This window comes from Nicotiana tabacum, chromosome 3 (genome assembly GCF_000715075.1).
Source record: "Nicotiana tabacum cultivar K326 chromosome 3, ASM71507v2, whole genome shotgun sequence".
Classification (NCBI taxonomy): domain Eukaryota; kingdom Viridiplantae; phylum Streptophyta; class Magnoliopsida; order Solanales; family Solanaceae; genus Nicotiana; species Nicotiana tabacum.
In genome coordinates this window covers 70,136,399-70,157,980 of record NC_134082.1, presented here as the reverse complement: position 1 = coordinate 70,157,980, position 21,582 = coordinate 70,136,399, and the positions used below count along the sequence as shown (strand labels likewise).

The 21,582-nt window shown below is 41.5% G+C and overlaps 1 protein-coding gene across 1 annotated transcript; it reads left to right on the top strand.

The window, feature by feature from the left end:
* Positions 1–954: 954 nt before the first annotated feature.
* On the top strand, positions 955–21,319 carry LOC142176436 (putative LRR receptor-like serine/threonine-protein kinase At3g47570). Its single transcript, XM_075244174.1, has 8 exons — positions 955–1,919; positions 3,703–3,799; positions 4,188–4,300; positions 4,386–4,407; positions 18,662–18,787; positions 19,176–19,288; positions 19,374–19,395; positions 20,924–21,319. Exons 1-8 carry the CDS (start codon positions 955–957, stop codon positions 21,317–21,319), a joined length of 1,854 nt encoding a protein of 617 aa, XP_075100275.1.
* Positions 21,320–21,582: the final 263 nt, after the last annotated feature.

Here is a 21,582-nt window from a genome sequence, read left to right as displayed (position 1 = left end):
CAGCTTATTCAATATCTCGTCGCTTGAAATCTTCAAAGCCAGGCATAATTACTTAAATGGACATGTTCCTCATGATCTTGGTACTTGGCTGCCTAATTTGCAGGAGATTTTTCTTTCACACAACCAATTTAGTGGGGATTTACATCTGCAATATGCAATGCCTCAAAGCTTGTGTATCTTGAAGTTGCAAACAATAGTTTTAGTGGACAAATTCCCATGATGTTAGGTAACCTGGTGCACCTTAAGAATCTTAATCTGCAAAACAATTTATTGGGAAACAAGCCTGGAGCCACATATCTTGACTTCCTGAATTCATTGGTAAATTGCAGGAATCTCGAGTACCTAATTCTTGAATCTAATCCTTTGAATGGAATGTTTCCGGAATCAATAGGAAATTTATCAAGCAAAATGAAGGTCCTTCCTGCAGCGAATTGTGGGATTAGAGGCAGTATTCCAATAAGCCTTGGAAACTTAAGTAGCTTGATTTACCTGGGATTAGCAAATAATAACCTTGTCGGTAATGTGCACCCCTCCTTTGTTGGCCTGCAAAACCTGGAAAGGCTGTACCTCACTGGAAATAAATTACAAGGGCCTTTTCCAACTGAACTGTGCAGCATACAAAGATTAGGTGTTTTGCACTTCGGAGAAAACAGAATGTCAGGATCAATACCTTCATGTATTGGTAATCTGACTGAATTAAGAGAAATGTCAATTGCTGCCAACAATTTCAACTACAACTTACCTTCAAGTTTCTGGAGATTAATAAAACTTGACGGTCTGAACTTGTCCAAAAACCTGCTGCATGGTTTTTTACCTTCTGATGTTGGAAACCTGAAAGCAGTGAACATCATGGACCTCTATTTTAATAAGTTTTTTGGTGAAATACCCAATTCCATAGGGTCACTTCAAAATCTAGTTTCACTAGATATGTAAAGAAATGAATTTCAAGGTCCCATGCCAAATACATTTAACAATCTAATAGTTCTTGAGTATTTGGATTTGTCTAGTAATGTTCTAATTGGTATGATTCCCAAGTCTCTCGAGCTATTGCGAGATCTCAAGTATCTCAATGTTTCTTTCAACAACTTGCAAGGAGAAGTTCCAAAGAAAGGGGTATTTGCAAATCTTAGTTACCGATTCTTGATGGGAAATCCAAGACTATGTGGAGCACCTGACTTACATATTCCTTTGTGTCCAGCTCAAGGCAGCAGGACAACAAGAAAAAAGTCTCTTATCCTTGGAACAACAGTACCTGCTGTTTCAACATTTCTTATATTGGTCGCATTGTTTTTCACATGGATGATTTGGTCAAGGAAAAAGCATGTGAAGAGCAAAAATGGATCAGATTCCTCATTCAGAATTGGTCATCAGAAGATCAGTTATTATGAGCTTCTCCAAGCTACTGAAAACTTCAGTCAGTCCAACCTACTAGGAAGTGGAAGTTCCGGTACAGTATACAAGGATAAGTTGTCTGGTGATAATGTCTTCGCAATCAAAGTTTTTGATATGCAATGGCAAGGGGCTTTAAAATTTTTTGATTCAGAATGTGAAATTTTGAGCAATGTAAGGCACAGGAACTTGGTCAAGATTGTATCAACTTGCTCAAATATGGATTTCGTGGCGATGGTACTGGAGTATATGCCTAATGGAAGCTTAGACAAAAGGTTATACTCCGATAGAAATTGTTTGAGCCTGGTTGAAAGACTCAATATAATGATCGACGTAGCACTGGCCATGGAGTATCTTCATCATGATTATACTGTGCCCATTGTGCACTGCGATCTAAAGCCGGCTAACTTGCTTCTTGATCAGGATCTGATTGCTCATGTGGCAGATTTTGGAATTGCAAAAATGTTGGCACAAGAAGGAAACATTGCTCAAAGCCAAGACTCTGGGAACTATTGGTTATATTGCTCCAGGTATGATAATGTCTGTGAGCACGTGATTTTTGTTTTCGCGACAATCACTCCAAAAGAAACAAAATAATAGTAGTTTGGTCCTCCTGCACAATTTTTCGGATTTTACGTGACATTTTCGGTATTTATTTGTGATCTTCCCCTTTTGTATTTTTTATCAAAACAAAATATATGTGTCGTGTGTAAAAATATAAAGTGATGTTATTTTTTAATTGTGTGATTAATTGTTTGTTTAATGTGTTTATTAGTATTGTTTAATTTAATTAAGGGATTAAAGAGGAAAATGGATTTCGGATTGGGCCAGTCCAATAAGACAAGCCCAAACTAAATTATCCGGTCCAGTCCAGTTCGGCCCCAGGAGTATCCCAAATGACGTCGTTTGGGTCGTGCTTGATCTGGGCCGTTGATCTCAGAATGATCAACGGCCAAGATCACATACCCCGTACCCACGAACAGATCCGACCCGTTCTACCCGAACCAACCGTGACCCTTAGTAAGCTAAACGACATCGTTTCAGTTAGACCTTCAGATCCAGGCCGTTGATCGCGTTTGATCTAACGGCCGAGATCAAGCCATCCATCCCATATATAAGCTTCCCTCTCATACCCCACCCCCTATCCGAACATCCCTGCCTTTAGGTCATCCCCTCCAACAGACCTAAACCCTTCAGAACCTTAGCCGCCCCCTTTCCCCTCACCATTAATCCCGGCGGCATGGACGCCGGTGACCCCCACCTTAACACCATAGATGCACCTCACCATCCTGAACCCAAATCCATCAACCACTTAGCTCGAATCCCCTTCCACCTTCTCGAATCTTCATTTGAAGATTCGAGTCGGACCTCGACTGACACCGATCTACCCCAGCTTCACACCAGGCAGTCCCCGGACCTCCCTCGTGACCAAACCATGCTTGGTTTGGTCCGAATCTAACCAGGGAAACATAAATCCCAAATCTGCTTTTAGGAGCCCTAGGGTTCCTCATGACTGATTTGTGTCTGTTTGAGCCAAGTGATTAGGGTCTAGTGGACCTTAATCGAAGTGTTTCTCATTTGAGAACACTTCGATTAAAGTCCGTTCAACCCTAAGAAAGATCAATTCAAATCCGAGCTAGGGTTTGCTGGTTTTTCAAGATTTCAAGTATTTTTGTTTTCTTTTCTATCAGTTCATGAGTTTTGTTGTAATTAAATGTTTGCTTATTGCCCCAAAATGTTAGTTGATTTTTATTTCTGAATTAATTAGTCGACTGTGTCCTGTCCACCTTGCCCGGGCCTTTGCATTTGGTCAAGTCCTTCTTCATTCACTGATAATGTGTATATGTGTATGAGCTGTGCAATCAATTGAACTTTGAAATTGACTGATTAATTGATTCCCCAGTACAACTTTTTGCTTAGTCAGTACAATTTGAATTGTATGTTGATACTGTTAGAGTTCTGATCATGGCTTTCGATTGTATATGTTGTAATTAGTATAGTCAAGTCAATACACATCGTCAATAAGTTCAAAGCTTTGAATGATAATAATTTGATTGGTTTTTCTGTTGAAATCCTACTTAAATCAAATTAGGAATTGAGTTTAACTACTTATAGTTCTTGTACTTGAATCAGAAATTTAAGGGTCTTGGTCTGTAACTGTAGTCTGAATTGGGGGGCATGTGCACTTGTGCACAACATGTTCATAAAGGACTTTGTTAAGATTAAAATAGTTTGACAGCATATGCTGTCAGATTATGTTCTTGCTGCCCATGTCTGCTTTTAGTTTAATAAGCTAATTAAAAGGGCTGTCAGGAATCTCATGGGAGGTTTTCATATTTTAATGTTGAGTGGAAAAACAGCAAGAAAGGAAGGGGTTTCTGATATGTTTAACAAACTAAAAGGGGCTGAAGTTAGGCTATAAAAGGAGAGAACTCAGACTGAAAGAGGGGGAGAGACTGAATTTTAAAAAAGAAAAAGCACAGACAGATTTGGAGACTGAAAATTGATACTGGATTTTGAAAGGAGAGGAAAACATCGTTGAGGAAAGGCAGAGAGGCGTATACAGACACATAAACAAGAGAGAAAAACATACAAAAATCAGAAACTGTTTCTTCCTACTGTTATTTGGTTTTCATTTGTTCAACCTGTTCAATCAATTCTGATTTCTTCCAAGTCTCAACTAAGTTATTGGTTGGTTTGCATTGGTTGTTCTCCTGGATTTGGTCTGTCTTGGAGCCTTGTTTCTACTGCACTGTTTGCTGCTTTTATTTTATTACTGCTTGTTCCATCGGCTATAGTTGCATCTTGCACTGGGATTTGTTCTATTGTTATCTGCTGTTACTGCTGTTGTTTCTGTCGCCATTGTTACTCCACTGATTTCTCCTCTTCTTCTGTTATATTCAACATCCAGGTACACATTTCCTACTGATGTAACCATGAAAGGCATGAATTGAAATATCTGAAGAATTTTTAATAGTCTGTTGCTTTGTTTACAGCTTTGCAAATATTGTCAAAGTTGTATAAATTCTTTAATCTGTAGCCTAATAGAAAAACATTAGTAAGTTTGTACTCAATTGAAACTATTCTGGTCTAAAATTGCGATATGGTTGGTTTAGCAGTACACATGATATAGCCGTATAATTTATGAAATGCGCTATCATTTAGTATAATTATTAATTCATTTTTTTAGCATTTTTTATGTAAGGTGGACGTTTCTCTTTAATTTCGCAAAAAATACAATACCATTCTAGATTCTCGAGTTTCAACTTCATTAGGCAGTTCATAGGACGAGTTCCAAATATCATTAGTAGCATCCTTTAGTAAGTGGTCTTGATTAATCCTGTTTTAAATGAGTTAAATTTAATTCAAGGAGCGTTTGTAGTAGTTGTAGCGTTTCACCAATATTGTATGTAATTTTCATCAAAAATAAAGTATGTTCCATGAAGTTTAATATCCTTCATTTTTGTAAATAATCAATCAGATTATTAATAAGAGGCCAGGATTAGTTAAGCATGTCATTTAATCAACATACATTTTTCTTTCTTTTATTAGAGACGAACATAATAGAAATGTAGTCACTTTAGGACGTCCTTTTTTTTTTTAAAAAAAGTAATGAGACGAGTCTCGTCAAACAAAGATACACATTGCGGGACCCTCAATAATTGATCATAATAAACACATAGGTTTGGGATGGACCGTCTAGAAAAGTTCACTCCTTCCCCAAAGATAATAACGCGTTAGGCTCTTTAGGCGCGACTTAATTAAATTACATTCTTAAATTCGGGTGCACATTGATGTGACCCAAATCCAAATCTCAACGGAGTCAAGATGTGTTAACAACTACGGGTGCATTGATTGCGACGTGGTTCAAGATGCATTTTCACGATATTGCAATTCTATAAAAAATGGTAATAATGAAAGCGGTTTAAACTTAATAAAAGCACATAAGTCACAACATGTATTTAAATCAGATATTTAGCCATTATAACAATTTAAGCGACCATGCTAGAACCACGGGATTCGAGGGTGCCTAACACCTTCCCTCGGGTCAACAGAATTCCTTACTTAGAATTTCTGGTTCGCAGACTTCATTTGGAAAAGTCGAAAATTTCCTCGATTTGGGATTCAAGATAAACCGGTGACTTGGGACACTAAAAGCCAAACCTTTCCCAAGTGGCAACTCTGAATTAAATAAATAATCCCATTTCGAATATTGTCACTTAAATTGGAAAAAACCCCATCGCGCATTTTACCCTTCGGGGCGGGCGCGCAAAAAGGAGGTGTGACAGCTCTGGCGACTCTGCTGGGGATTTTCTAGACCCAGAACCACTGGTTTAGGGTTAAGAATTCGAGCTTAGAATAATTGTTATTATTTGGCTTTATTTATTATCTGATTTTATTACATGTTTTAACTCAAGGTGCTAAATGATGCTTTTACCGCTTTGATATTATTTGAACTATATATAAACTGTACCGAAACCCTTCTCTTCTTACCTCCGGGGAGAAGCTCGCTGGTCGAGACTCCCTATTCTGTTAGTGTCAATACCTGAAATAAGAAAGAGGCCGGACAAGTTACAAAGCCGGACAATCTCGCGGGTCCCCGGTACGTAGCCCCTTCCTCGACTCGAGTTGTCCGCTCGGGTACACAGTCTAGAACATATACCCAGGTTATAAACCTAGTATAACGAAACTTCATGCCGTATCCCTAGTAGGAACGTTTATTTGCATCATGTTGCATTTGACATAGGGGACTCAACACAGGGGTTGGGTCCGTCTAAGACAGGCAACCTGAAACGAAAAGACCATCCTGCTGCATCCCATTTTGTTTTGCGCATTTATTTGCTTCGGATCTGCGTGCTGACCGGTTCCTAAAAAAAAGGAAAACTTAAAAAAAAAAAATAGCAGTGTAGGGAGATAAGTACTTATTTTGAAAAATAAAACCAATGTCCAAGTAATGTCAAAACCTCACCGGTATTTTCTAAGAAAAAATAAAATTTGTCTTTTAGTTTGATTTATTAAAACCCCCCCAAAAAAAAAAATTTATTCAAAAGGGTTTTAATTGATTTTCTCTATTCACGATGTACCGAACTACGCCGGTTTGATTCTCACCGGATGTGAGATATGTAGGCAACCCCCATCGGGTTCAACCCCGCTTTTGCTAAGATAGCCAAAACCAAAAAAAATGATGTGTCAAAATAAGTCAGGTGGTGCTGTTTTATCATAAATAGCCGAATGTTCCCAAAGGGACGCCGGAAGGCTGACTTTGCATAAACAGCCACCTTTTGGGTCATGTTTAGGATTTTTGTCCAATTGACCCACACAGCCTTAAAATCTTCACCCCCGAAGTGCTGAAAGGCCGTGTTCGAAAACTTGATCCTCCTTGTAAAATATTTTGAGTCAAGTTATTTTGTTAAAATCACCTTAATAAATGTGCAGGATGAGCACGATGCAAAATGAACATTTTTCAATAATGACCAAAATCCCTGTCAAGTTACGGCTATGGTGGAATGATTTAGGTGCTGAGGGGCAAGACAAGGTCAAGAAGTATCTGAAAGGTCTCACGGGTTTACTGGAAATCCTGCCTCGAGGGGATATCATAAGAGCTTTGGTCACCTACTGGGACCCGACGCACAATGTTTTCCACTTCTCCGATTTTGAACTCACCCCGACTCTGGAAGAAATGGCTGGGTACATCGGAAATGCTGAACTTCCATTAAAGCAAAAATACCTGGTCGCCCCAAGGGTCGTCATGGTGCATCGGTTCTTAGATTCACTAAAGATACCCAGGACGGTCCACAACCCGGATCTGGCTGCCGGTTTTTGTACTCCATGCTTCATATATGACAGGTACGGTCATGAAGGAGGATTCAACAATCCGATCAACAAACTGTGTAGCAAAGGTATTCGTCAGAAGTGGGACAAGCACAGACGGGTAGCTTTCATGGTGATGTTTTTGGGCCTTCTGATATTTCCGAGGAAAGACGGGAATATTGATCTGAAAATATCTGGGGTAGTCAGTACTTTGCTCACTCAAAACAATAGTGCTCTCGCGCCTATGATAGTATCTGATATCTTTCGAGCTCTCACAGCCTGCAAAGCCGGGGGGAATTTCTTCGAAGGTTGTAACTTGCTGCTACAAATGTGGATGACTGAACATCTTTGCCATCGTTCCGAGCTCTTGAGCCATAGTTCCTCGGAGAAAACTTGCATAGAAGAATTTTACATGAGAACCAAAAAGATCAGTCTGCCTAAAGGAGTTATGGCATGGACCTCATTCCTTCAAGCTCTTACTGCCAGTCAAATACGGTGGACACTGGGATGGTTGCCTGTTGACGAAGTCATATATATGCCAGCAACTAGAACTCATTTCTTACTAATGGGGCTTAAGAGCATTCAACCTTACGCGCCCTGCCGAGTTTTGAGACAGCTCGGAAGATACCAGACAGTACCGCATGAGGAAGATCTTAGCGCTCAAAAATTGAGATAAGTCCTGACGGACAGTTTCCAGAAGCGAAAATTCGCCAAATCTGGAGTGAGTGTCAATATTTGAAATCAGATACTTACGTGCGGGATCGAGCCAAAGGTGAGACGGCGCTAGGTTACCTTGCATGGTATAGAAGGGAACTTGAGCATGAAAGGCCGGCTAAGAGACCTCACATCCTGAATTTCGCCGAATCGTCGCAAAGGCAGTGGGATTGGTTAGCAAAAGAAAGAGGCTATTGCGCCGAAATCAGCAGGTTAAAGCAACAAGTGGAAAGCTTGAAATATGAGCACAACGTGCAAGTTGCTACCGATCTGGGAGAGCGGAACAGGTTGATTCAGGAAAATGAAATGCTCAGAGCCCAGATCAAACAGATTAGGATGGATGCGGATAAACAGCCAAGGCGTCGATCAGACGAGCAGTTGATAAAAAGTCTAAAAAGTGAAGTCAGGGAATGGCAAGAGGGTTTAGAGGAATCTAAAAACGTCACAGCAGAGCTCAGGGCACAGTGGGATACAAGAGCAAATAAGCATCGCCGATACTTGAATCAATTGAAAGGCGACCACGAGAAAACTGTTGCTAAAATGAAGAGAGAGATGGCTACACTTGAAATCAAAGCAGCTAATCAGGCCAAGGATTTCCAAATTGAGAGCAGATACTGTTACGACATGTTAAGCCAGATGAAACTAGAAGTGCGGCGACTAAAGAATCAGCATATACAGGATTCTCAGATATTCAAGACGTGCAGTGATCAGATAAGACGCCTACTCATAGAGAAGAAACAGACCAGAGATAGGATCAGGGCCATTGCCCACGCCATCATCAGACGGTGTTTACGGTGTGAGAACATGACCAGCATTACCGTTCTCTCAGCAGTGATGGGTTATGTCAAGCAGACCATGCACGAGTTGGAGCAACTTGAAAGGGATCTCACACCTAGGACCGCGGCGAGGCCGAATGATGCCCCGCGGCCACCAATGTTCAAAACCATAATGTACTCATAAGTCAAGCATCTTCTGCCTGTTTTTTCCCATCAGTTTGTTTTAGTCTATTTGAGTCTAGGTTTATTTTCAAAGTTTGCTCTTTCTTTTGCAAAATGTAGTTTGTAATAGACCGTTTCAACAATAAAAAGGTTGCTTCTTTTACGCTCATTTGTGTTTTTGAACTACGTAATGATCTGATTCACGTGGCATCGTGATACGTAGGCAATCCTCATCGGATCCGGTCGCGGTTTAACCAAATAGAAAAATTGAAAAAAAGAGAGGGGAAAATAATAAAAAGCCTAAAAGAATGCCGGAATGACACATGCTTTCATCGCAAACATGTAGGAATCCATTTAACTGTATAGGTGCATCATGACCCAACGTGAGATTGCCTATCTGTTATTTGATTCGAATTAACCGTTCGTTTGTCATTGAGTTCCTTCTAGGTTTTTGGAAAAGGTGGTTGGTTTGGTGAAAGTCTGGCCTCACACTCATACTTTACGAGGTCGAAAGGGAGTGTTCAATTACCTATTGTTAAGACAGGAGGCAGTGCTCACACTTACTTCACAAGGTCAAAAGGAAGTATAGAAATGTCTTCGGAGATTCCGTTGCCAACAATCCCTGTTTTCGAGGAAAGTTCTATCTCGGCCGTCCTCACGCCCGAATCCGCAACTACGGAGGAAAATAGAATCTTGCGGCTACGCATGCTGGAAATGCTTGATGACTGGAATAATGGAAAAGAGCCACCAAGCATCGTCCCTGGATTCCCTGAGTTATTCTCCAGGACAAGCGGGACTTCTAATGTCCCCATAAGTTATCCTGCTACCCCATTCGGATACCCAGCCATTTCAGCCTTCTCTGCTGGATCGCCCTCTGAATCTTATCCTCGAGTGTCAACGACAGATGTAAACACAAATATCTTTACTGCACCACCTTGCCCGATCACGGCACAACCTGCTGCATACAAGCCGACTTTTGATTCGTCCTCGCTTACATTCCAAGCCCCATCTTTCTCGATGGAACCAACTAGGTTTGCTACCAGCACTAATCCTCCACAGCCTCAGTGCGATCTTGCACCTAGGCAGGATCAGAACCCCAGAATTGCTGAACAAAATGAGATGGCCAAAAGAATGAGAAGCCTTGAACAGAGTTTGAAGAACATGCAAGGTTTGAGCGGACAGAAAAGCGTCTCTTACGCCGACCTATGCATGTTCCCTCACGTGCACCTACCAGTGGGTTTCAAGACCCCAAAGTTTGAGAAGTACGACGGGCACGGTGACCCCATTGCTCATCTCAAGAAATATTGCAACCAATTAAGGGGAGCCGACGGAAAAGAGGAATTGCTAATGGCATATTTCGGGGAAAGTCTGGTAGGAATAGACTCGGAATGGTACATGGACCAGGACATGTCCCGATGGCATGTCTGGGATGATCTCGCTAGAGATTTTGTGAGACAATTCCAGTATAACATCGACATCGCACCAGACCGAAATTCTCTGTCAAACTTGAAAAGAAACCTTCAGAAAGCTTCAGAGAGTATGCTATTAAGTGGCACGAGCAAGCGTCAAGGGTGAATACTCCCATGGATGAGGTGGAAATGGTCACTACTTTTCTCCAGGCTCAAGAGTCTGACTATTTCCAAAACATGATGTCATCTATGGGAAAGCCGTTCGCAGAAGCGATTAAGATTGGAGAGATGGTGGAGAATAGGCTAAAAACGGGTAGGATTTTGAGTCAAGCAGCCATAAGGGCAACCTCCCAAGCCGTCCAAAGCGGGTCTGGAGGAATGGCAAGAGGGAAGAAAAAGGAGGAAACGGCTATGGCGGCATCAGAAACAAGGGAATATCGTAATCCCAGGCCCCGTTTTCCAGAAAGGACTCCACAACACTACTACCCTCACCAAAACATGGCATATGCTCCTCAACCATACATGGTTATGAACACCCATCCTTATGTCCATCCGCCACAACAAGCCAACCGAGGCCAAGCTCCACCTCCCAGAAATCAGCCTCCATACCGCAACCACTATAACCCACAGCCTCCGCAAAATAATTTCCGTCTTCAGGAACCACCTAGAAGGCGAACTTTCACGCCTATCGGTGAGCCATACTCTACTTTGTTCCCGAAGCTAGTCCAGTTGGGTTTCCTGCTGCCAGTCCCTCAGACAAGGCACAACCCGGCATCACCTTCTTACAAAGCCGGTGTCAGATGCGCCTATCATTCAGGGGCCGAGAGGCATGATACAAATGACTGCTGGTCATTGAGAAGAGTGGTCGAGAATTTAATAGAGCAAAGGAAAATAGTGCTAAGGGACGAGGAGGTCCCAAATGTGACTAACAATCCATTACCTGCTCACAATAATGGGCCGCTGATCGGAATGATTTGCGAAGACAAAGAATTTGACCCTGCTTTGAAAGCTATAATCGCCATTGTTGACGCAGGGAAAAAGCCTGAAACAGCCCAGAAATGAGAAAAAGGGGAAAAGGCCAATACTATAAAATGCGAGCCCGAAAAGAAGGTGGAGAAGAAAGCGGTGCCTGTGAAGAATAGAGTTCTTTACATCCCACGAGATCGAGCAGAAAAGCCGCAGAGCTTCGAGGTCAAAAAGGCAAAACCTATGTACATACCGAAAGGGGACTATGTGGTCCGGGGAACGATTCAACCACCTCGGCTGAGTGAGCCAGTGGTTATCGGACGCGTGCCACAAAAGCCGATGACCAACCCGTCCACAGTGCCGTGGAATTATCAAAGGACGTTGGTAACGTACAAAGGTAAAGAAGTCACGGGGAACTTCCGGAAAGTACTTTCATTGGAAGGTATTTAAACACCCAAGAGCTGAACAATGCCACACGGAGACGCTTCCCGCCAAAGAAGCCTGTAAGCATTGAAGAAGCGGAATTTTTCTTCCAACAAATGAAAATGCCAGATTACGAAGTAGTAGATCAACTGCGCAAATTCCCTGAGCAAGTGTCCATGCTATCTCTGCTAATGAGGTCAACCGAGCATTAAAAGATCTTACTCAAGACCTTGAATGAAGCATACGTACCAGCTGAAACCTCAGTTGAACAACTGGAACGGATGACGGAGAGGTTCTTTGCCATCAACCAAGTCTCTTTCAGCAAGAACGATTTACCCCTAGAGGGAGTAGCACACAACAAAGTCTTGCATATAACAGTTAAATGCGAAGGCTACTACGTCAAGCGAGTGATGTTGGATGGGGGTTCAGGTGTTGACATTTGTCCGCTCTCCACGCTACAGAGAATGGAAATTGGGACCGGAAGAATCCGCCCTAATAATGTCTACGTGAGGGCTTTTGACGGCATCAAAAGAGACACCCTTGGAGAAATAGACTTGGCTTTTACCATAGGGCCAGTAGAGTTTGAGGTAACTTTCCAAGTGCTTGACATGGATACGTCCTACAATTTCCTCCTTAGAAGACCTTGGATTCATGCGGCATGAGCTGTGCCTTCCACTCTTCATCAGATGGTGAAGTTTGAGTACGAAGACCGAGAGATTGTGGTCCATGGAGAAGACGAGCATGCTATTTATCGGGACCCATCCATCCCATATCTTGAACCAAGAGAAGGGAGTGAACACACGATCTATCAAGCTTTTGAGATTGTGTTAGCAGAGCAGCATGAAGAGGGAAAACCTTGCCCCCAACCTTTCTTGTCTAACGCCTCGGTTATGGTGGCTAAATAGATGATCCGGCACGGATTTAGGCCAGGAAAAGGGCTCAGACGAACATTGCAGGGAATAACGGAACCCATCACCCCGCCTTCCGCCAAAAAACGTTTTGGGATAGGTTTTCAACCCACTCCAGAAGATGAAGAATGGGCAAAGAAAAGGAAGAATAAGGGGTGGAAATTGCCTTGGCCACTGCCGGATTTATATGAAACTTTCGTCGGACCAAGATACACTGAAGAAGAAGACGACGAGGTTTTCACGGCTGAGGAAATCGAGGAGATATGTGGGGCAATGAGAGAAATGCTCTACGAGGCTCATATGGTTCAGCCAGGAGAAGGCACCAGCACCGCCGAAATACTATATATGGGGCAAAACGCCAAACTCCGAAACTGGGAGGCCACGCCATTCCCGACTAGGCGGAAGTCTGGGTAGACCTGTCCTGCCACCTTTCCTGCATCACAAGTTATCTCCAGGATATAACTTGGATGTTTTCTTCTTTTATTTGTTGTTCTGAATTTCTGAGTTTGTAAACATTGTTGTCTTCCAGATTTCAAGAAGAAAATGAAAAAAAAATCATCATTGTTTTCCCATTTTTTTTTCCTTTGTTCTGATTTTGTTATTTTTTCCTTTATCTTTTTCTTTCAGTTATAATAATGCGGCTTTAAATATGACATGCTTGCGGACTTCACACCCAGATCACAATGAGCTATTTAACTGCGAAATAATGAACCCAGAACTAGAATATGATGAAGAAGAGGCTTTTAGGGAAATAAACCGAGAGTTGGAACATTTTGAGAATAAACCTAAGCCAAATCTGAATGACACCGAACCGGTTAATTTAGGAACTCCTGAAGAAATCCGGGAAACCAAAATAAGCATTCACACGGACAAGAAAACGCGAGACGCGATAATTCAACTTCTTTTTGAATTTAAAGATGTGTTTGCTTGGTCATACGATGACATGCTGGGACTAGGTGTCGATCTAGTGGTTCATAAATTGCCAATTCACCTTGATTGTCCTCCAGTTCAACAAAAGCAACGAAAGTTCAAAACTGAGGTTAGTGACAAGATTAAAGAAGAGATCACCAAACAACTGAAAACGGGAGTGATTCGGGTAGTCCAGTATACAACATGGTTGGCAAATGTGGTTCCAGTACCGAAAAAGACGGGAAAACTCGGGTATGTGTAGATTACCGAGATTTGAATTGAGCAAGTCCCAAAGATAATTTCCCACTGCCCAACATCCACATCCTCGTTGATAATTGCACCAAACACGAGATACAGTATTTCGTAGATTGTTACGCTGGATATCTTCAGGTATTGATGGATGAAAAAGACGCTGAGAAAACTGCCTTCACCACGCCTTGGGGCACCTACTGTTATCGGGTCATGCCATTTGGTCTGAAGAATGCTGGGGCTACTTACATGAGGGTCGTGACTGCCATTTTTCATGACATGATGCATCAAGAAATAGAGGTGTACGTGGACGACGTGATAGTTAAGTCCAGGACGCAGGATAATCACATCCAAGACTTGAGAAAGTTCTTTAAGAGATTGAGGAAGTATGACTTGAAGCTGAACCCAGCCAAATGTGCTTTAGGAGTTCCGTCGGGCAAGATTTTGGGCTTCATAGTGAGCAGGAGAGGTATCGAGTTAGATCCAACAAAGATAAAATCTATCAGGGATCTGCCTCCCCCAAGAACGAAGAAAGACGTGATGAGTTTGTTGGGCAAATTAAACTATATCAGTCGATTTATTGCCCAGCTGACAAGCACGTGTGAGCCCATATTTAAGCTGTTGAGGAAAGATGCGGCGATCAAATGGACGGCTGAATGTCAGGAAGCTTTTGACAAAGTCAAGGAATATCTTTCAAACCCCAATTTTGGTCCCGCCAGAGCTAGGGAGACCACTGTTCTTGTATCTGACGGTCTTGGAAAACTCTTTTGGTTGCGTCCTCGGGCAACATGACATAACCAGAAAGAAGGAGCAAGCAATCTACTACTTGAGCAAGAAGTTCACCGGCTACGAGGCCAAGTATACTCTGTTGGAAAGAACGTGTTGCGCTTTAACGTGGGTGGCTCAGAAACTGAGACATTATCTCCAAGCTCACACTACTTTCCTCATAAGCAGGTTGGATCCTTTGAAGTATATATTTCAGAAACCGATGCCTACTGGAAAACTGGCCAAGTGGCAAATCTTGCTTACTGAATTCGACATAGTCTATGTCACTTGCACGACAATGAAAGCCCAGGCGCTAGCAGATCATTTGGCCGAAAATCCAGTCGATGAGGAATACCAGCCATTGAGTACCTACTTTCCAGATGAAGAAATAAACACTGTACAAGTGGTCTCGGAGAACGCTCATGTTTGGAAGATGTTCTTTGATGGAGCTGTAAAAGGTGTAGGGATTGGGGCAATTTTGATCTCGCCCTCCGGTCAGCATTATCCGGCCACAGCTAGACTGCGTTTCTTTTGCACAAACAATACAGCTGAGTATGAAGCCTGCATCATAGGCATACATATGGCGATCGATCAGGATGTCGAAGACTTACTGATTATGGGAGATTCTGACCTGATTATCCGGCAAGCCCAAGGTGAATGGGAAACTCGGGATGTCAAGCTTATCCCTTACCGACAGCACGTGGAGGACCTCGGCAAGCGTTTTAAATCAATAGAGTTCAGGTATATCCCGAGGTGTCACAATGAACTAGCGGATGCACTTGCTACTCTGGCTTCAATGCTACCCTACCCGGGCAACGCCCATGTCGATCCCTTGGAAATCCAAATCAGGGAAAGACACGGTTAATGCAACGTAATCGAGGCAGGATCAAATACGCAGCCTTGGTACCATGACATCAAGAGGTTCCTGAAGACGCAAGAATACCCCGAGCACGCTACTGGAGATCAAAAGAGAACCATTAGACGGCATGCAAGCGATTTCTTTCTGAGCGGTGAATTGTTATACAAGAGGACCCCGGACCTCAACCTACTAAGATGTGTTGACGCCGAGGAGGCAAGAAAGATCATGCACGAAGTACACGCAGGAGTGTGCGGACCCCACATGAACGGGTACGTCTTGGCAAAAAAAATCCTTCGAGCAGGTTATTACTGGATAACCATGGAAAAAGATTGCTTTAGCTTTGTTCGGAAGTGTCACCAGTGCCAGGTGCACGGTGATTTGATTCATGCACCTCCTACGGAATTGCATCTCATGTCTGCACCTTGGCCATTTGTTGCATGAGGCATGGACGTCATTGGACCAATCGAGCCAAAGGCTTCAAATCGACACAGATTTATACTGGTTGCCATCTACTACTTCACAAAATGGGTAGAGGCTGTCACTCTCAAGTCGGTCACTAAAAAAGCTGTAGTGGATTTTGTACACTCAAATCTTATCTGTCGTTTCGGTATTCCTACGACTATCATTACAGATAACGCAGCAAACTTGAACAGTCACTTGATGGGAGATGTATGCGAGCAATTCAAAATAACGCATAGGAATTCTACTCCTTATCGGCCAAAGGCCAATGGCGCTGTAGAAGCGGCAAACAAAAACATCAAGAAGATTTTGAGAAAAACGATCCAGAGTTCCCGACAGTGGCATGAGCAGTTACCATTTGCATTGTTGGGGTATCGCACTACGGTACGCACGTCAGTAGGAGCAACTCCTTATCTTTTGGTTTATGGGACCGAGGCTGTGATACCAGCGGAAGTAGAAATCCCTTCGCTTCGAACCATTGTTGAAGCAGAAATCGAGGACAGCGAATGGATTAAGACTCGATTGGAGCAGTTGACTTTGATTGATAAGAAACGAATGGCCGCGGTTTGTCACGGACAGTTGTACCAATGAAGAATGGCCCGTGCTTACAACAAGAAAGTCAGACCTAGGAATTTCGAAGTAGGTCAACTGGTACTGAGGCGCATTCTGCCACATCACCAGGAAGCAAAAGGGAAATTTGCTCCAAACTGGAAAGGCCCATACATCATCAGGAAGATATTTCCAAGAGGAGCATTGTACCTAGGTGACATTGAAGGAAATGATCCCGAAATAGCAGTGAATGCGGACGCAGTAAAAAGATACTATGTCTGAGTGATGCCCCAGCGATCCTGACACATTTGAAATGCTGAAGGTTTTATTCCCACTATCAACTCTCTCTACAAGCCTTTGAGCCGGTTACAAAAAAAAAAAAGAAAAAAAAACAAACAAAACAAAACATTGATTGAGGCCTGAACTACGTCTGACTTGATTCCGAAAGGATACGTAGGCAGCCTCTCCCTGAGGTTCAGTCACACCAACAATAAAATCCCATTTACCTTGAAATTGAAACCGAGGCATGTCAAGCGGTTTAGAAGCTAGTATCATCTACTTTTCTTTGCCAAGCACAAGCCTTTCAGATCAATTACCAAAGGTAACGGGAAGCCAAAAAGCGTCACGAATGGAGACCGGTACCCTATAAATTGAGAGAAATAAAATGAGAGAGTCTCGTCGGTGAAAACCTCCGGGCACCACGAGGCGACGGGAGTAGAAAAATCAAAAAGAGAGAGCTTGTGTAGTAAAAACTCGTAAAGAGTGCTATCAAGCGATAGCAAAGAGGGAAACGAGAGAGGTCAACTAGCGAAAACCCGCAAAGGGCACTGTTGGCCGAAAAGATGACTTCACCCCAGGAAGTCTCGGCAAAGTTCCACCGGTTTGAAACACAAACCCATTTTGGTTTGGGAGGGAATGCAAGTTCATTGAAGGTCAGACGTCCAGTCCAAAGAGCATGTCATGTCCATTTAAAGTCAGCATTGTTTTCCTCAGATAAGTCTTTTCGTCCCGAAAGGGACACTTTTTTTTTTTGAAGTTTGCTTTCTCCTTTCTTTGCTTTTCTTCAAATCCCTTTCATTTTTAACCCTAAGTTTTCAGATATACCGGAAAGGACAGGTGGCAGGTTTGGTTTCACGAAATTCCGTTTCGCGAAGGAAATGCCCCGTTTCGTTGATATGTTTGTCCGAACCTGATGAATCATGATGTTCGACTACATTTAAAAAAAAAAAGGGAGAGAAATTTCCCCAGCAAGTCCGCCTTGTACAAACCCCCGCAGAACTTATTTCTGTTGTACAAATCCCCACAGAACTTCCCTTTGTACAAATCCCCCACAGCGCCATACTTTTGTAAAATTCCCCAGCGAGCTTTCCCAACAAATCCCGGCAAGTCCGCTTTGCAACAAATCCCCGGCAAGACCGCCTTGTACAAATCCCCACAGAGTATCCCCAATAAAATCCCCGAGCAAAACGGGACCATAAAGAGCCTTACGAGGCAAATCATCCCAGAATCTGGAAATACAAGCCTGAGCAGTGGGAACAATCAAGGTCACCGAACCAACCGCCATTTCCGAACTAACAATTATTCTTTGTTTGAGAAGTTGAAACAGGCATAATCCAAGACAACCGTGCAAGAAGCAGGTGTCACCCAAAGAAGAAGGTACATGAGTACAAGAAACAGTTTGGCAATAAGGAATTCACTCGAAAGGTAAGTTTCCAAGAGATTCCCTTTTATCTTCTACTAAAACAAGAAAATTCAAAAAAAGAGGTCAGTTAGTATCCTCGAACTTTGTCCCCAGCCAGTCAGCATTAGGGTTTTAAACCCTAAACTGAACTTTTTCCTTCAGTCAGCATTAGGGTTTTAAACCCTAAACTGAACTCTTTCCATTTAGTCAGCATTAGGGTTTTAAACCCTAAACTGAACTCTTCCCTTTAGTCAGCATTAAGGTTTTAAACCCTAAACTGAACTTTTTCCTTCAATCAGCATTAGGGTTTTAAATCCTAAACTGAACTCTTTCCTTCAATCAGCATTAGGGTTTCGATACACATCGTCAATAAGTTCAAAGCTTTGAATGATAATAATTTGATTGGTTTTTTTGTTGAAATCCTACTTAAATCAAATTAGGAATTGAGTTTAACTACTTATAGTTGTTGTACTTGAATCAGAAATTTAAGGGTTTTGGTCTGTAACTGCAGTCTGAATTGGGGGGCATGTGCACTTGTGCACAACATGTGCATAAAGGCCTTTGTTAAGATTAAAATAGTTTGACATCATATGCTGTCAGATTATGTTCTTGCTGCCCATGTCTGCTTTTAGTTTAATAAGCCAATTAAAAGGGCTGTCAAGAATCTCATGGGAGGTTTTCATATTTTAATGTTGAGTGGAAAAACAGCAAGAAAGGAAGGGGTTTCTGATATGTTTAACAAACTAAAAGGGGCTGAAGTTAGGCTATAAAAGGAGAGAACTCAGACTGAAAGAGGGGGAGAGACTGAATTTTAAAAAAGAAAAAGCACAGACAGATTTGGAGACTGAAAATTGATACTGGATTTTGAAAGGAGAGGAAAACATCGTTGAGGAAAGGCAGAGAGGCGTATACAGACACATAAACAAGAGAGAAAAATATACAAAAATCAGAAACTGTTTCTTCCTACTGTTATTTGGTTTTCATTTGTTCAACCTGTTCAATCAATTCTGATTTCTTCCAAGTCTCAACTAAGTTATTGGTTGGTTTGCATTGGTTGTTCTCCTGGATTTGGTCTGTCTTGGAGCCTTGTTTCTACTGCACTGTTTGCTGCTTTTATTTTGTTACTGCTTGTTCCATCGTCTATAGTTGCATCTTGCACTGGGATTTGTTCTATTGTTATCTGTTGTTACTGCTGCTGTTTCTGTCGCCATTGTTACTCCACTTATTTCTCCTCTTCTTCTATTATATTCAACATCCAGGTACACATTTCCTACTGATGTAACCATGAAAGGCATGAATTGAAATATCTGAAGAATTTTTAATAGTCTGTTGCTTTGTTTACAGCTTTGCAAATATTGTCAAAGTTGTATAAATTCTTTAATCTGTAGCCTAATAGAAAAACATTAGTAAGTTTGTACTCAATTGAAACTATTCTGGTCTAATATTGCGATATGGTTGGTTTAGCAGTACACATGATATAGCCGTATAATTTATGAAATGCGCTATCATTTAGTATAATTATTAATTCATTTTTTTAGCATTTTTTATGTAAGGTGGACATTTCTCTTTAATTTCGCAAAAAATACAATACCATTCTAGATTCTCGAGTTTCTACTTCTTTAGGCAGTTCATAGGACGAGTTTCAAATATCATTAGTAGCATCCTTTAGTAAGTGGTCTTGATTAATCCTGTTTTAAATGAGTTAAATTTAATTCAAGGAGCGTTTGTAGTAGTTGTAGCGTTTCACCAATATTGTATGTAATTTTCATCAAAAATAAAGTATGTTCCATGAAGTCTAATATCCTTCATTTTTGTAAATAATCAATCAGATTATTAATAAGAGGCCAGGATTAGTTAAGCAGGCCATTTAATCAACATACATTTTTCTTTCTTTTATTAGAGACGAACATAATAGAAATGTAGTCACTTTAGGACGTCCTTTTTTTTTTTAAAAAAAGTAATGAGACGAGCCTCGTCAAACAAAGATACACATTGCGAGGCCCTCAATAATTGATCATAATAAACACATAGGTTTGGGATGGACCGTCTAGAAAAGTTCACTCCTTCCCCAAAGATAATAACGCGTTAGGCTCTTTAGGTGCGACTTAATTAAATTACATTCTTAAATTCGGGTGTACATTGATGTGACCCAAATCCAAATCTCAACGGAGTCAAGATGTGTTAACAACTACGGGTGCATTGATTGCGACGTGATTCAAGATGCATTTTCACGACATTGCAATTCTATAAAAATGGTAATAATGAAAGCGGTTTAAACTTAATAAAAGCACATAAGTCACAACATGTATTTAAATCAGATATTTAGCCATTATAACAATTTAAGCGACCGTGCTAGAACCACGGGATTCGAGGGTGCCTAACACCTTCCCTCGGGTCAATAGAATTCCTTACTTAGAATTTCTGGTTCGCAAACTTCATTTGGAAAAGTCGAAAATTTCCTCGATTTGGGATTCAAGATAAACCGGTGACTTGGGACACCAAAAGCCAAACCTTTCCCAAGTGGCGACTCTGAATTAAATAAATAATCCCATTTCGAATATTGTCACTTAAATTGGAAAAACTCCCATCGCGCATTTTACCCTTCGGGGCGGGCGCGCAAAAAGGAGGTGTGACAATGTCTTGAACTGCAGATGTCCTATGCTGGTTTCTTTTTTCCTTTATATCTACCATAACTTTGATTTTCATCCCCTCTGTCATAATTGATTTTGCATTGGGAATTTCACATAGTCAAGAAACTTTTACTTTATGACAGTGGCATTTTGCAATATTTTGTAGTACATTTTGACTCCCAAAAAACTCAATTTTTTCGTTGCAAGTGCCATGGCTAGAACAATTTCCAATTATTTTTTCATGGTATATATATGTGTGCATAGTTTGATTGGGAGTTTATTGCAACAGAATATGGTTTAGATGGGCAAATATCCACAAGAAGTGATGTTTATAGCTTTGGGATTTTGTTGCTTGAGACATTCACAAGAAAGAAGCCTACAGATGACATGTTTGGAGGAGACTTAAGCTTGCATAAATGGGTATCTCTCTCATTTCCTGATGCTGTAATTGACATTCTAGAAGCAGACCTCGTCAATGAGATTGGCTTTGATCAAAGCGGAATCAAACAGGTGTTGGTTTCGATCATTCATGTGGCATTCTTATGTTTGGAAGAGTTACCAGAGGACAGAATAAACATGAGAGATGTGGTTGTGCAGCTAAAGAAAATAAGAGCTGAATTAGCCATGCGAGCTCTTTACCGATTCTCATACAAAACCTGAGAGAAAGGATTGATGCGGTAACAAGCAGGTTCAGTTTTTCGATATCCTTCATATGCCTATACTGTTTATCTGGATACCTTTTTAAGAGCTATCATGGATTCCCTGCATTTGTAAACCTATCCTAAGAGCTAAAGTGAATAGTCTTCAGAGTGTTCATCAGTTTTCATATAATGTTGTATCTCCTAGTATTTTTCTATATGAAGTCATATGTATAATCCACTCCCTCAATTATATGCCAAATCGTATGATCTACTCTTTTCATG